We start from the raw sequence: 15,438 nt of genomic DNA, 5'->3' as shown, positions 1-15,438 counted from the left end.
AAATTCCCCCGCCACCTACAGAGATGGCTGGCCAGCCAGCCCCATTGTTCCCTATGATGGGAACCAACTGCACAACAAAGAATAAAACAAGAACAACACAAAATAAAGTTTTAAATTTTTTTTTCTCCCTTCCAAAGTACAAGTAGGCAAAGCATTATGACACATTACACCAGCAGTCCCCCACACAGAAAAATAACACAACTCACTTAACATCAGAGAATCACAAAGAACGATTCCTGTCAAAAACACTTTATTTCTTGAACAGCTTTAGGTTACACAGCAGGGGGGAACACCAAAGGGCATGGCAGCACTATCTTACACAAACATAACACAACTCACTTAACATCAGAGAATCACAAAGCACAATTCCTGTCAAAAACACTTTATTTCTTGAACAGCTTTAGGTTACACAGTAGGAGGGCACAACAGGGCATGATAGCAATGTACTACAAAAAATAATACAACCCACTTCACCGTTTTTGTCAGCAATTGTGTTTGTGTGATTCTCTGATGTGAAGTGAGTTGTGTTATTTTTGTGTAGTACACTGCTTTCCTGCTCTGTGGTGCCTTCCTACTGTGTAACCTAAAGCAGTTGCAGAAATAAAGTGCTTTTGACAGCAATTTTTTGGGGTGATTCTTTAATGTGAAGTGAGTTGTGTTATTTTTGTGTAAGATACTGCTTCCATGCCCTTTGGTGTTCCCCCCCTGCTGTGTAGCCTAAAGCTGTTCAAGAAATAAAGTGTTTTTGACAGGAATTGTGCTTTGTGATTCTCTGATGTTAAGTGAGTTGTGTTATTTTTGTGTAAGATAGTGCTGCCATGCCCTTTGGTGTTCCCCCCTGCTGTGTAACCTAAAGCTGTTCAAGAAATAAAGTGTTTTTGACAGGAATCGTGCTTTGTGATTCTCTGATGTTAAGTGAGTTTTGTTTTAATTTTTCTGTGTGGGGGACTGCTGGTGTAATGTGTCATAATGCTTTGCCTACTTGTACTTTGGAAGGGAGAAAAAAAATTTAAAACTTTATTTTGTGTTGTTCTTGTTTTATTCTTTGTTGTGCAGTTGGTTCCCATCATAGGGAACAATGGGGCTGGCTGGCCAGCCATCTCTGTAAGTGGCGGGGGAATTTGAGGGAGGGTGTCTGTGGTTCAGGTGCTCTTTCACAGGGACCAGCTGGCACTCAGAAGTGTGCCCACCATTGTGGCACCCCTGGGCTGTGCAGAATTGCCCAGGGGAAGAGAGTTTAGAAGTTCCCAGCATAGGGAACAAAGGGAGAGGGCTGGCCTTTGCCAGCCTGTTCCTGGGGTTATGGGTGTGGGGCAGGTGGGGGTGGATTTGGGTCTGTGAGGGGCTAATGTGGGGATTTGGGTCTGTGTGTGGCAGCTGGGGGGGAATTGGGTTTGTGTGGGGCTGTAAGGGGTGGACTTTAGGGGCTGAGAGGACCTACTTGGGGAGGCCATGAAATGCCCCCCCCCAAGTGGGAGCAGTCTGAGCCTTGGTGGGGGGTGGGAGGAAGGGTGGGAGAAGGGCCCCAGAGGGCTGGGGGGCATTTTGCATGCAAAATGCCACCCCTGGCAAGACAAGCCTCCCCCAGCTGTCAGTGGTAGAGATGAGAGCAGAGCACCTACTTGGGGAGGCCATGAAATGCCCCCCCCAAGTGGGAGCAGGCTGAGCCTTGGTGGGGGGTGGGAGGAGGGGTGGGAGAAGGGCCCCAGAGGGTTGGGGGGCATTTTGCATGCAAAATGCCACCCCTGGCAACACAAGCCTCCCCCAGCTGTCAGTGGTAGAGATTAGAGCACCTACTTGGGGAGGCCATGAAATGGCCCCCCCAAGTGGGAGCAGGCTGAGCCTTGGTGGGGGGTGGGAGGAGGGGTGGGAGAAGGGCCCCTGAGGGTAAGGGGGCATTTTGCATGCAAAATGCCACCCCTGGCAAAGGAAGCCTGCCTCTTCATTTTTTCCCCATAGGAAATAATGAAGAAAGATGAGCAGCAGCATGCTAACAATATGCTGCTCCTTCGCTTTCTTATGGGAGGATGGGGGGACCTGCTTTGGGGGGCCATAACATGGCCCCCCAAAGTCCAATCTGTCTGAAACTTGGGTGGTTGTTAGAGAAGGGTTAGAGGAAGGTCCCCACCAATTTCGGGCTTATTCGGTGGGAAAATGCCTCCTCCAGGCGTCCTGGAAGACGGAGGCATTTTCCCATAGAAAAAAGCCGAAAGAATGCCGAAATAATGCCGAAAGAATCCCGAAAGTCGAAAGCCGAAAGAGATTCTTGTTTCGGCTTTCGGCTTTAACGATAGAGAATCTTCTTTCGGCTTTCTACTTTCGGCTATAGCCGAAAATTTTTGGCTTGCACACCCCTAGTGATCAGCAGTGGATTTCACTTAAAAAACACCATGCTTAACCAAAACATATGAAGAGTATATGAGTTAAGCAAGGAGAGTCTAAATAAGGTTAGCAAAGATTTTGAGGCTCTGTCTGTGAGTGGGGGGGGTGGAGAAGAGAGAGAGAAAAAGAGAGAGAGAGATCCCACAGAAAACATTCATGTTGTCGTTCCAGTTTGGTATACGACTGCCTGGTTTTGACTGGGAAATCTGAGCGCAAATCCCCACTCATCCACTGGACAATTTGTCTCTCCTTCTCTCTTGGTCAGCCTGTGCTACCTCATAGGGTTGTTTGGAGGATAAAACAGAAGAGAGGAGACCTATATTTGTCATCGTGAACTCCTTTGAGAAAAATCGGGATAAAAATGGAACAGACAGATCAGTGCAAGACGACAGAGCTGATACCGGCTAAAGGGAATGGGCAAAGCTACCAATTTCTCCCAATAAACGACATTTCAAAGTTAATTCAACAGAGGCATATAAACAATTTTGACAAAAGCCCTCTCCTCCAGCTTTCTAAACCCTGGAAGGCAGGGAGAAGTCAAAATTCAGTAACTGAGCACATTGGATTTATTTAAAAATCTCTCTTCACTGCCTCTCCACAAACATGTGACCGAGGTGTTTCACGACAAGATAGAATTCCATTATAAAGCTATCCCATAATCAAATAAAAAATGACGTCTGAAACAAAATTCAAAAGCACGAATCAACTGAGCCAACTAAAAACAGCAGCGGCCTCTGAAAAGAATAGCAATGAATTCCGCTGTTGGGCAGTTAAGAAAAGGCAAATCGAGGTGCTGGGGAGAGAATCAATCAGTGAAAAGGCAGGTGAAATTTAAAGTCTTGTCCTGAAGTTTAAAAAAAAGTTCAGAAATGGTATGAAGAGCATTCTATATTGGGGAGAGGGGGCAACCACTGAAAAGGCCGTGTTCCTTGTGGCCACCCGCCTCACCTTTTGAAGTGGAGGTAAACTGAATGAGTAAATAGGTTTTCAGGCCCTCGGCTGTACAGAGCTGAAAGCAGTCTCAGCAGATCCTTCTAATTAATGAGGCTTTTGGTCCAAAACGAAGCTAAATTGAGTGATTCTGGTGAACTCCCACATGGGGGTGGGGGGGACATGCCTAAGAAAAAAAACTGAATCCAAGATAGCTCTCTAGATCAGTATCCTGTTGCCAGATACTTCTGGGAAACTCAAAAGCAGGCCTTAAAAAGCCCTTCATTGCCATTCTCCACCTCCCAGTGAGACATATTCAGATATGCTGCCTCTGGAAATGGAGGCTTTGTTTAGGTATCGTGGCCAATAATCACTGGCAGGCCTAACATTTGTATAATATATTTTATCTGAATAGCAAGAAATGAAAAAACATAAAGAACGATATTGAAGAAAGAAAGAATTCCATAGCATAATTATATAAATCAAAAATAACTGTATGTAATAGACATCCGTGGAGATTGCCACCTGATTGTTCTACTAGCAATTGTATTCTTGCGGGACCCCCTTAATTGCGGTGATATGTTTTTTAGTTGTGTTGTGTTTTTAATTTTGTAAACCGCTTCAGGCCTTGTTTCGAGGGAGAGGCAGCCTAAAAATCGGAAAATAAATAAATAAATAAAACCACTGCTGCATCTTGTATTAATCTGTGCCTTGTGCAAAGAAGCGTTTCCCATTTTGTCTCTCTGCCTCCTCCTCCAAAGCAGTGCTACGGCCGGGACAGAGTTCTAGCGTTATGTGACAAGGGCTGAATCCACACACCCGCGGAGTGTCCTGGCGTTGCGCTAAATGTTCGCTAAACACCCGGAAGTGTAGCGTCTTTCTAGCGCAATTTCTGAATCGCGCTAGAAAGATGCTACACTTCCAGGTGTTTAGCGGACATTTAGCACAACGCCGGGATGCTCTGCGGGTGTGTGGATTCAGCCAAGTCAAGAAATGTCTCCCCCCTTCCGTGCTTGAGAGCTCACCTTTCCACCCAGTTCTTGTAACTGGGGATGTCCTTGGCATAGAGGAGCTTATTGGAAGGGGAGTCTTTGCCCAAACGGTGCTCTGAGGTCGAACAGGAGTCCATGAAAGTTTGTGCCACCACCGACAGGCAGGCGTCTGTGATGCTGTTCTTGTGGATGTCGAAGACAAACTGTGGGTTTTTGATCATGTTGACCCAAAATCTCAATGGCAGGCTGAAGGGAGGCAGCGAAAGAAGAGAGTCAAACCTCAATGGGTCTAAAAATCAGACTGAAATTTTTATAATTTCTTAGCACAATACAAGTTTTTAAATTCTGAGTTGTGCTAGTAAGACAAAGGCAGAGGCTGTGGAGATGGGGCCTTTGCGAAGCAAAAGTCGATAGATAAGTGGATGTGCTTAACTTTCCCGCCTGCCGTTTATCTCATGCAAATGTCCTCTCCCCCCCCCTTGTACATATCCATGTACTTATTTTGATTTTTTGAGAAAGCTGAGAATGCACTAGCTTTATGTTAGAGCCACATGTGAGGTAGGACAATGAGCTCTCCAACAGGAAAATGTTGCGTGTGTAAAGTGCTGTCAAGTCACAGCTGACTTATGGCAGGCCCTGCTGGGGTATTCTAGGGAAAAGACTGACAGAGATGGTTTGCCATTGCCTGCCTCTGCAGCCCTGGTCTTCGCTGGAGGTCTCCCATCCAATTGCTAACCAAGGCAGACCCTGCTTAGCTTCTGAGATCTGACAAGATAAGGCTAGCCTGGGCTATCCAAGTCAACATTATCTAGCTCTCTGCTTCCTCAAATATTCCGCATTGTGTTTCTTTTTGTATTCATAGCTTTTTCAAAGGTTTCCATCAGATGCATTTTGTCACGGGGCTTGTCGATTCCTTTTTATTCTGCTTGCAGGTTGCACGGTTTTTTGTGAGTTATTTGTAACGTGTTTATAAATGCTACACGCATCAGTTGCCGTCTAAGATATACATCATGTATAACACTGGTTTCTTGAATGTGAAATCCTCTCTCATTTCCGTCAGGTTTCCATTCACCGTTTCCCACTGCCTCTCCCTGTGCAAAGGGGATGTCTCTCTCTAAATCTGGCAACAGAGAGGAACTGAAGAAATGACTGGGAAGAATGAAAGTGAGGGAAAGTGACTTGGAACTAATTGAATCTGATTGAGAAGAGATCGTTCTTCCGTTTCCCGAACCCCCCTCCCTTTCACCTACGCACCCACCCACCCTTTCCCCCTTTAAATAAGCCTCCTGCTCATTTACTCTGAGTGGCTTCAATCAGCCTTAGATTAGTGACACATGATGATGTTAATAATATGCTAATGTTTCATTAGCAGAAAGCCTCTCCGATGCCTGGGGTTTCTTTTTTTATTCGGTGAGGGGGGGGCATGGCAACAACCTGCCAGTCAGTACGGTTGGTAAAAGGTAAAAATGCACTCCTGCATACACACCCGAGCCACGTGCGTTTAAAACATGTGTCATCGTCTTCTGTAGGGAAGGAGAGGAGACAGAAAATCCCGTTCCCCTTAGGGAGCGGAGGCTTCCAGGCAGGCTGGCACTGCGAGGAAGGGAGAATCCTGCCTGCGGATCACAGCTTGTGACTTCTAGTCCGCAGAATGTGACAACAGCAGGGAAGACGAAAATCACAACTGCGCTTAAGTAATTCCCAAGCCCAATGTAGTCAACCTCCAGCCAGGGGCTTGTTGACCCTTGTTCGCTTGCCCTCTCCAAGGGGAGCTGTGGGGCATTCTCTCGAGCAGGCAGACTCCAGAGTTTGGCTGATTCCGCACACGTTGGTGAATGCACTTTCAATGCACTTTATCAATCGTTTGAGGTGGATTTTTTGTTCCGCGCACAAAAAAGATCCGTTCCAAATGATCTATAAAGAGGGTTGGAAGTGCATTATCCAACATGTGTGGAATCACTCTTTGTGTGCTAGGGCTCAGTAAAGAAACTAGAGCTGCATTAGGACCGATCTGTCTAATATACCTTTAAAAGGTCCTGCTGGCATTTAACTTCTCTTCCTCTGAAGGTTTGATCTTGCACTGCATGGAGGCCAATTCCAATCCTCGTCATAGTGCAACACTCACTCTGGCTTGTATCCAAGCACAGAAGGCACACAGTTTTCCCCTCTTCCTCTCGGTTCCTGCCACCTGTTCTGAACCCTGGAAAGGTCCTTCATGGTGGCCGTGGGACCCATGCAGAGGAAAAGTGGCATGGATCAGGGTACTGAAGAGAGCAGGGTCAAAGGAGTGAAATAGGCCCCACTCCTCAGCCGAGATGCACTCCGTGAAGAGGGAGGAAGAGTGATTTCATCACCCTCCTCACTCCAGCCCCCCAACCCACGTGGTTCTTCCTCCATGCAGGTGCTGGAACCCAAGAATGCTTTTTTCTGGAGGGCCGAAGGGGCTGCAGGGATAGATTGGGATGCGGGAGAACTCTACGTTCCTGCTGTAGAGTGGTGGATAAGTGGTCGGGCTGCAAATCAGCACTCTGTTGGTTCGGCTCCCGCTCCTGCCTTGAGCTTAGTAGGTGGCCTTGGGTCAGCCACTCCTCTCAGCTCCAGCTCCCCAGCTGTATTGTGGGGATAATAAGAACACTGACTTTGTTCACCGCTCTGAGTGGGGCACTAATCTATCTAGAAGAGTGATGTACAAGCGCACTGTTGTTGTTTTTGTTACATTCCACACGCGGGTAGTAAGATACAGGCCACTGTGTCTCTCTGCTGCCCCTGATGACTATCCGCCCTGTTACACTTACCAGTTGCTTTTCCAGGTGTGCCGGACGTGTGGGTCGTGGATGTTGTGCTTGTCCGCCTGCTCGTCCAAGAAGTCAAACATGTACTTGATGGCCAAGGGGAGGGCGCTGCCACGATGTGCGGTGCTGAAGATTGTCTCAAAGAGGTCATCGACAAACTTCTGTAAAGTGCCCTGGTGGAAGGAGAGAAAAACGGGGAGTCAAAAGGAGGAGCTAATATTCTATAAGAGACAAGCTGGGCCAGCATCAGAAGGGTAAAAGATGCCCTGAACCAATGTGAAAAGTACGAGATTCTCCCAGTCCGACTCACATCCTCCCAGCTGGACAGCAACTGCAGGAAACTTATTCCTCCAATGTACCACTTGGATCAAGATTGTGGAATTGGGAAGAGAAGGTGCTCCAGCCTCCCCTTCTGCTGTTTTCCTGAATGGCCCAGAGGGGTGCTTTTTGCTCCCTTGCGGGGCTGCACATGCTCAGAAGGCATTCCCTGAATACAGGTGAATAGAACCCCGACTTGACTCATGGACAAACATCTCATGTAGTTCGGGCTGGGGCCACATAAGAACCATAACTTCTACCTGATTTATCATTTGCATTTTTTCCACAGTTAAGTAATTACTCAATTAAGATTAAATAAATTTCCACACTGGTGCCTTTTAGAGAGATTCCGGCAGAACAGTGAAATAACTTACAATTTAATAAGCAAAAGGCATCTTTAACATTTTTTTTCCATTCTAACGGTATTTATTTTTTCTCTAATGCTTGCCTATCTCAGAGCTAAGCTACAAGAGATGAATTACATGAGGACAAGCACATGAAGGGAGTCGCAATGTTAGCGGAGAAGCTGAGTTTTAAAAGAGATCGGAAGGCTTTTGTCAATTTCTCCTCTCTACAGAGCCAGAGGATTTGTTAATTTCCTCTTTGCCTCCTAGAAGGGGAGGTGAAACTGACAGAGCCTTAGGGAGGCAGAGAGGAAATTAACAAACCCTCTGAGCAGAGATCTCCCTGGCTCTGTAAAGAGGGGAAATTCACACAGCCTTCCTATCTCTTTTAAAACTCAGCTTCCCAGCTAACACTGTGACTCCTTTCACATGGTTGTCATGTAATTCGTCTCTTGTAGCTTAGCTCTCACTCTCTTCCTCTTCCAAGGAGCTCAGGGCCATATGAGATTGCATGATCCCCTTTTATCTTCAGTACAACCTTGTGAGATAGAGTAGGTTGAGAACAACAGAAAGTAAGTGGTCCAAAGCCACTCTGCGAGAATTACAGCTGTAAAAAGATCCGAACTTGGATGCCCCCAATTTACACTCAACATTCTATCCAGCACCCCATTGCCAAAACAGCTGAGGCAAAAAGCATATGCAATTGCAAGAACCATTACTTATTATTATTATTATTATTATTATTATTATTATTATTATTATTATTATATTTCAATTTATAAACCAACCATCCTCAGGGGCTCTGGGTGGTGAACAAGTTAAAATCAATAAAAACAAGAAAACAACAATTCTAAAATCAACATACAATAAACAATAATGAAATAAATTAACCAGATACATTAAGGTGCAATGGTGGGGAGAACCCCCACACCCCAAAGGTGGGAGGCCAACATGGCACCACCCCCTTTAATCACCGAATGCCTGGCGGAACAGCTCTGTCTTACAGGCCCAGCGGAGCGATAATATGTCCCGCTGGGCCCGTGTCTCCATTGACAGAGCGTTCCACCAGGCTGGGGCCAGGACTGAAAAGGCCCTGGCCCTGGTTGAAGCGAGGTGGGCTTCCTTAGGGCTGGGGACTACCAGTAAACATTTATCCGCTGATCAAAGCAGTCTCCGGGGAACATACAGGGAGAGGCGATCCCGAAGATATGCCAGTCCCAACCCGCTCAGGGCTTTAAAGGTAAGAACCAACACCTTGAACCTGATTCGGAATTCAGCCGGAAGCCAGTGCAGCTGGCACAGGACAGGTTTAATATGTGACTGGTAGGATATACCAGTCAGGACCCGCATCAGTTAATCTACCCCCATCAGTTAATGAACTGATGCTTCACTTGATTAATCGACCAATAAAGTGGACCAGAGTTTTGTTGCCCCTGCTCATACTTTGACTTCCAGAAGGAACCATCTTCCACAATACTTAGCAAAGATAACAGCATTTTCGCATTTTCAGATATTTGCATGATGCAAACATTACAACATCTGTGCAAGATAGGTGAGCACAATCACTCCCAGATTGCAGATAAAGGGGCTGAAGCTAAAGAGCAAGAGTCAAACTGCTAAACCTCCTGAATTGTGGCAATGTTGACTGGCTAATGCGCACGGCTCTCATACTTGCTTTGCCAAGAGGGCTGATAAGGAAGTCTATCGAGCACTCGTTTTGCATATCGACCGGTTGGGACGACATGAAAGACAGCAAGACGGGCCAGTTTTGGATAAAGCCAATTGTTTTTGAGATCAAAGGCTGCAGGACCTGAATTGCGCACACACACACCCCGCCCGCAATCGCCGCTACCTTGTCGCAGGCAGATTTCCTTTCTTCCTAAATGCAGAGCTCTTCACCTGCCACCGCTGGCTGCCCTACTTTGCACGGCACTTTGGAAGTGTCAGCAAAACCAATTCTGCGTAAATAACAAAGTGCCAGGCCTGAGCGACAAGGAGGTGGCGCCTCACTGAAGGCATCAGTGTTAAACCACCGTCCGCCACGTTCCTGGGCCGAAAGTCAACTGCAGAGAGTTATAGAGCTGTCAGGCAATCGTCTCCCATGAAGTGCTGTGTGCAGTGACAGATTAAGCGCTCACCGCCTGCTCTTTCGCTCGACACCTTTGTTCGGGCTGGCACCTCAGCCGAGGGGCTGTTTCCCTTGTCAAGCGGTCTGCCTGAGGACTTTGTCTCCTGCTCTTCTTGTGCTGTCAAGTCCTCCTCCTGCACAATCCCTTAGATATCCGAGAAAAATACCACTGTGTTCCCAGACTACCGGCTAAATCTTATTGAATGAGTATGAATGAATTTATTTGCGGTCAGAGACCATTACAATGGAAATACATCCTTAGCAATCAATAGAATAGTTAAATCCAGCGTAAAAATGTAAAGGATATAGAAAGATGCATTTAGCATTTAAAATCTTATCTTAAAATGTATATAGTTCTCTGGGAACTGCAGTAATTCTAATATTTAGAACACTGACATTAAAATAGTTAAAATTGTAAAAAGAGCAGGACAGACTATGTATGGCTATTCTTTTTTACTATGGAATCTAACCAGATAGAGACAGAATTTGGCTATTTGCCTGGAGATAGTTGGATTTTCATCAATTAGGAGTTTCTCCAGGCAGGCCTTATTTGCCTCTGCAAGTGGTCTATCTAAGAGCGGGGAAATAAACTTGTCCCTATAGACTTGATGGAAAGGACAGAGAAAGAACATATGAGTAAGTGATTCCACTTCACCAATGGAGCAACGGCAGAGCCTGTCCTCATATGGGATCTTCCTATATTTCCCTTCAATGACCATTGAAGGGATAACTTCACATCAGGCCAGGGTGAAAGCTCTTCTATAAGATGAGACATCCAAATGAGTGAGATATCTGGCCATACCCGTAACATATCTAGATTCCCTAGGGGTAAATCTCACTTAGTTTCATGATTCCAAACCTTTGGGGAGTTACTGAAAATGAAGGGGGGGGGAAGGGGGGAGGACTCAACCCAGAAAAGTGAGTAGGATGAGAGGATCAAACTAGCACTGCGTAAGTATAAAAAAATTACATATATTTATTATAGAACGTACACAAGAACAAGAATTAATTTTAAAAAAAAAAGATAAAAGTCTGAATATCAGACTGCAAGTAAGTTCATGTGTGTAGCTTATTATCACAATAATACATTGACCACTGAGGAAGGCCTTTTAGGGGCCTCCAGGTGTTTTGCCATCTTCTGAGCATGGAGTGGGGGGGGAGTAGTTGTGAATTTCTGCATGGGGAAAATAAGGGGGGAAATTTTAACTGGTAGATTTTTATCTAGTAGATTTTTAACGAGTAGATTTTTATCTGGACCCAGATCTTGTTCTTCAACTGCAATCCAACGTGGCTACCCACCTTAATAAGGGGAAAAAACATTCAAGAAGCATTGCACTTAGAACTCCCTAGACCCAGGGCTTTTTTTTCAGTGGGAATGTGGTGGAATGGAGTTCCAGCACCTCTTGAAAATGGTCACATGGCCGGTGGCCCCACCCCCTGATCTCCAGATAGAGGGGAGTTACATTGCCCTCTGCACCACTCCAGCGGCACGGAGGACAATCTAAACTCCCCTCTGTCTGGAGATCAGGGGGCGGGGCCACCGGCCATGTGACCATTTTCGCCGAGGGTGATTTAAACTAAAAAACTCCCACCTTGTTCCAGCTGACCCAAAGTGACATCATTGTGCAGTCCTCAGTTCCACCACCTCTTTTCCCAGAAAAAAAGCCCTGCCTAGACCAGTTTGATAAAGTTTTGCTTCCCCGTTGCAAATAAAATTGTATGAAATAAATGTTGGTCTGCAAACTTTTTGAGAATTTCGTAACACCCACTGAGATAATGAGTGATGTGCAGGGACGCGTGGAGATTGTTGGTTTAGTTTTGTATATAAGAAGGATGGGAAGATTCTGTATCAAAGCAAAACAGCTCTGGGGCGGGTTTCTTCCAGACAAGTAGTCGCTCCGGTTTGTTCAATGCAGATAATATGCTGGTTGCTGAACTTCTCCACATCTTCAGGAGGAGCAGCAGAGTGTGATTTTAGGCAGCCTGTCAAAACATTTCTGCTTCTTCAGTAGTAGGTTAAAGCACGTATTTTTAAAGGTTGCGTTTTCACAAAATATATGCTTTGTTACTTATACGCAAGATGGGGGAAGGCTATGATTTAAGAAGGCATTTTTCTCTTTCTGTCTTTTAAACTCGTTGGCGTACGCTGCTTTGCACAGTTCTTGAGGCACACTCATTTGTAAGTATTAAAAATTAAGCCACAATATGCTTTAATAAATAATGTCAAATCGTAAAATGGCTGGACTCAAGCCCCCAGGAGCTTAGGAAAACCTGGAGGGAAAGATTTCCAAATCCTTTGTTCCATCTTCCCAGGATTCCTAATGGAGGTACTACTGATTATAATTGAATGCCAGTTTAAAATTGTTAAAATATTATAGTTAAGGACCGGCAACTCTCTATATGGCAAGAACTGACCAGCAGAAAAGAGTAAGAATCCAGTAGCACTTATAAGACTAACAAAATTCGTGGTAGGGTATGAGCTTTCGTGAGTCACATCTCACGTCTTCAGATATAGTTAGAATATGAGTCCATCTGTCTTTATATCTTGAGAGTCAGATGCCGAACGACAATAGCCGGTGAATCTGAAGTGAGCTGTGACTCACGAAAGCTCATACTCTACCACGAATTTTGTTAGTCTTATAAGTGCTACTAGATTCTTGCTCTTTTCTACTGCTACAGACACAATAACACAGCTGTATTGTTGAAGGCTTTCACGGCCGGAGAACGATGGTTGTTGTGGGTTTTCCGGGCTGTATAGCCGTGGTCTTGGCATTGTAGTTCCTGACGTTTCGCCAGCAGCTGTGGCTGGCATCTTCAGAGGTGTAGCACCAAAAGACAGAGATCTCTCAGTGTCACAGTGTGGAAAAGATGTTGGCAGGTCATTTATATCTACTCAGGAGGGTTGGGGTCGGGCTGAGTCATCCTGTAAGAGTTTCCCAGGGTGTGGAATGCTAATGGCGGGAGGCTTCACTGTATCCTGAGGAGGTTCTTTTGCATATGGATTGGTGCTTGATGTGCTAATCTTCTCTGCAGGGCTATTGTCGGGTATTGTTAGCCTGGTGTTTTTCAGAACTGGAAACCATGCTCTGTTCATTCTTAAGGTTTCTTCTTTCCTGTTGAAGTTTTGCTTATGCTTGTGAATTTCAATGGCTTCCCTGTGCAGTCTGACAAAGTAGTTGGAAGTGTTGTCCAGTATTTTGGTGTCCTGGAATAAGATACTGTGCCCTGTTTGAGTTAGGCTATGTTCAGCCACTGCTGATTTTTCAGGTTGTCCAAGTCTGCAATGTCACTCTATACTCGACAATAGCCCTGCAGAGAAGATTAGCACATCAAGCACCAATCCATATGCAAAAGAACCTCCTCAGGATACAGTGAAGCCTCCCGCCATTAGCATTCCACACCCTGGGAAACTCTTACAGGATGACTCAGCTCAACCCCACCCCTCCTGAGTAGATACAAATGACCTGCCAACATCTTTTCCACACTGTGACACTGAGAGATCTCTGTCTTTTGGTGCTACACCTCTGAAGATGCCAGCCACAGCTGCTGGCAAAACGTCAGGAACTACAATGCCAAGACCACGGCAATACAGCCCGGAAAACCCACAACAACCATCAGTAACACAGCTCCCTATCAAGAACTGGCCAATTATACATATCCAAATATCTATGGACTCTGAGAAGGGGGGCTTTCCCACTTCTCCCTTCTGCTGGATGCCATTGACCCCCTTCCCCCATTTTGTTCCTGAGGAACAGCAGGCCACCAGAAACAGCAAAGTGGAAGGGGGAAATCAGCAGAAAGGACCACCCCTCTTCCTAAGATGGAAACACTGTTCCACAGGAGCTACTGTCATCACCAACAGAATGAGCACGCAGCCCTCATCTTGCCTCCTGCCTTCTCCAACCACCTGTTCAGCTCTCTCCACCAGCTTTTCTCTTCTTCCCTTCCACCCTTCCATACCTTAGTAGCTAGCAGCCTGGTCAGATAGATCTCTGACACCATCTTGCTCCCTCGGTCACCTTCCTTCTGATCTCCATGCTCGTGGTTCTTGACCAGATGCCACATCTTCACCCCGCTCTCCAGGTCGGGTGTAATCATGGGCGTCCGGGAACGCAAACTGTCCGGGCTACCCGTGTAGCGGATCATGTTTTCTGAAAGCACAGAATTGCATAGTTTCAGGAAGTTGTCCTTTGGGACCAAGCGCTCAAAGTTGGGGAAGCCAGACCAGTACTTTACCCTGAAGCAAAACACAGAATGGTCTTGCATCAAAGCTGGAGACACTGAAGGCAGGCTGGAATAAATCTGATCCAGCATCGCAGTTTTGATATAGACACGTTGACGAGCAACGTGGGGGGTGATGCTTCCGTGCCTTGCTTGTGATCGCCTAGAACCCTTTGCCCGGCTTCTGTTGGGAACAGAATGCCGGACTAGAGGGAACTTTGCTCTGGTTTCTGCAAAGCAATTCTCATATACTATACCTCCAAATTATGCATATGATAGGAATTTATGCAGGTGTCTACATATGTGTTCAGCCACTGGCATCCACTGACTGTGTCCATTACTGACATTTGGTCCATCAAGCCAAGGGCCAAACGTTCTCCACCCATTAAGAACCCAGCCACGCTGGATTGGGTACCAGCAGAAATCCCCTGTTGTGCCCCCCTTTCTAGTTCTTCCACTCCCAGGTTTCAGACGGGGCTTTCCATAATGGCGGAGAGGGAGGTGTCTAGAGAATAAATATGAGGGGGGGGGCTGGCTAGGGACCCTCTGCACTGATATTTCCTACATTGCACACAAGCCCTGATCTAGTATGAAGAAGACGGAAAATGAGATGAGGTCATCTTCCCACACACACATGCACATATTTAGCAGTGGCCTGGTGGGTTACAGACAAGATTCAAGCCTCCGCCACTCAATACCACTAAAGTGGGATGAGGACGTGGTGCCCTTACTGGAGGGAACCAAAAGAGGCCAGGGCAGAGTCTGGGAAGGTGAATGGATAACAGAACCTGCTGTGGGTGCAATTTATGACATCACTTACCATGGGGGGATTTCGCTACCCATTTAGGAGCTAAATGCTCGCACAGTGCTGCAGCTTCGGCACTCAAGGTGAGATCTCTTGGAGATGTCCGATATAAGGGCACTTCATCCCTTTGCCCCTTCAGTGGGACTTACTGGTGGGAACTGAAATCCTCCCCGCCAACCTCCACCGAAGCCACTGCCAATCATTCATATATTCTCTTTCCCTTGTCATTCTGCACCATTCAAGTGAATGCCCTACCTATTGCTAAATCAAAAAGAGTCCAGTAGCACCTTTAAGACTAACCAACTTTATTGTAGCATAAGCTTTCGAGAACCACAGTTCTCTTTGCCAGATGCATGGAGGGCAAGAAGAAACTGGTCAGATATATAGGTGGAGAGGGGAGGGAGGAGTAGATGCAAACAGTAGCTTCTGATATGGAGATCAGTTTGCTTCTGTTAAGGAAGTCAGTTACTTCTGATAATGAGAGAACCATTCATAGCCTCTATTCAATCCAAGCCTGACTGAGTCA

The 15,438-nt window shown here is 46.1% G+C and overlaps 1 protein-coding gene across 1 annotated transcript in view; it reads right to left on the bottom strand.

The window, feature by feature from the left end:
- Positions 1-15,438, bottom strand: part of PLXNA4 (plexin A4) — a 749,270-nt gene that overhangs the window by 33,104 nt on the left and 700,728 nt on the right. Inside the window, exons 28-30 of the mRNA XM_054988198.1 lie at positions 13,847-14,037; positions 7,100-7,269; positions 4,338-4,550 (exon numbers count right to left, since the gene is read on the bottom strand). Of these exons, the coding sequence (XP_054844173.1) occupies positions 4,338-4,550; positions 7,100-7,269; positions 13,847-14,037 (574 nt within the window). The remainder of the gene's footprint in view (positions 1-4,337; positions 4,551-7,099; positions 7,270-13,846; positions 14,038-15,438) is intronic.

The sequence above is a fragment of the Eublepharis macularius genome, chromosome 9 (genome assembly GCF_028583425.1).
Source record: "Eublepharis macularius isolate TG4126 chromosome 9, MPM_Emac_v1.0, whole genome shotgun sequence".
NCBI classification, from domain to species: domain Eukaryota; kingdom Metazoa; phylum Chordata; class Lepidosauria; order Squamata; family Eublepharidae; genus Eublepharis; species Eublepharis macularius.
Note: the sequence above shows the minus strand (reverse complement) of the source record. Positions and strands in the feature narration are given on the sequence as shown.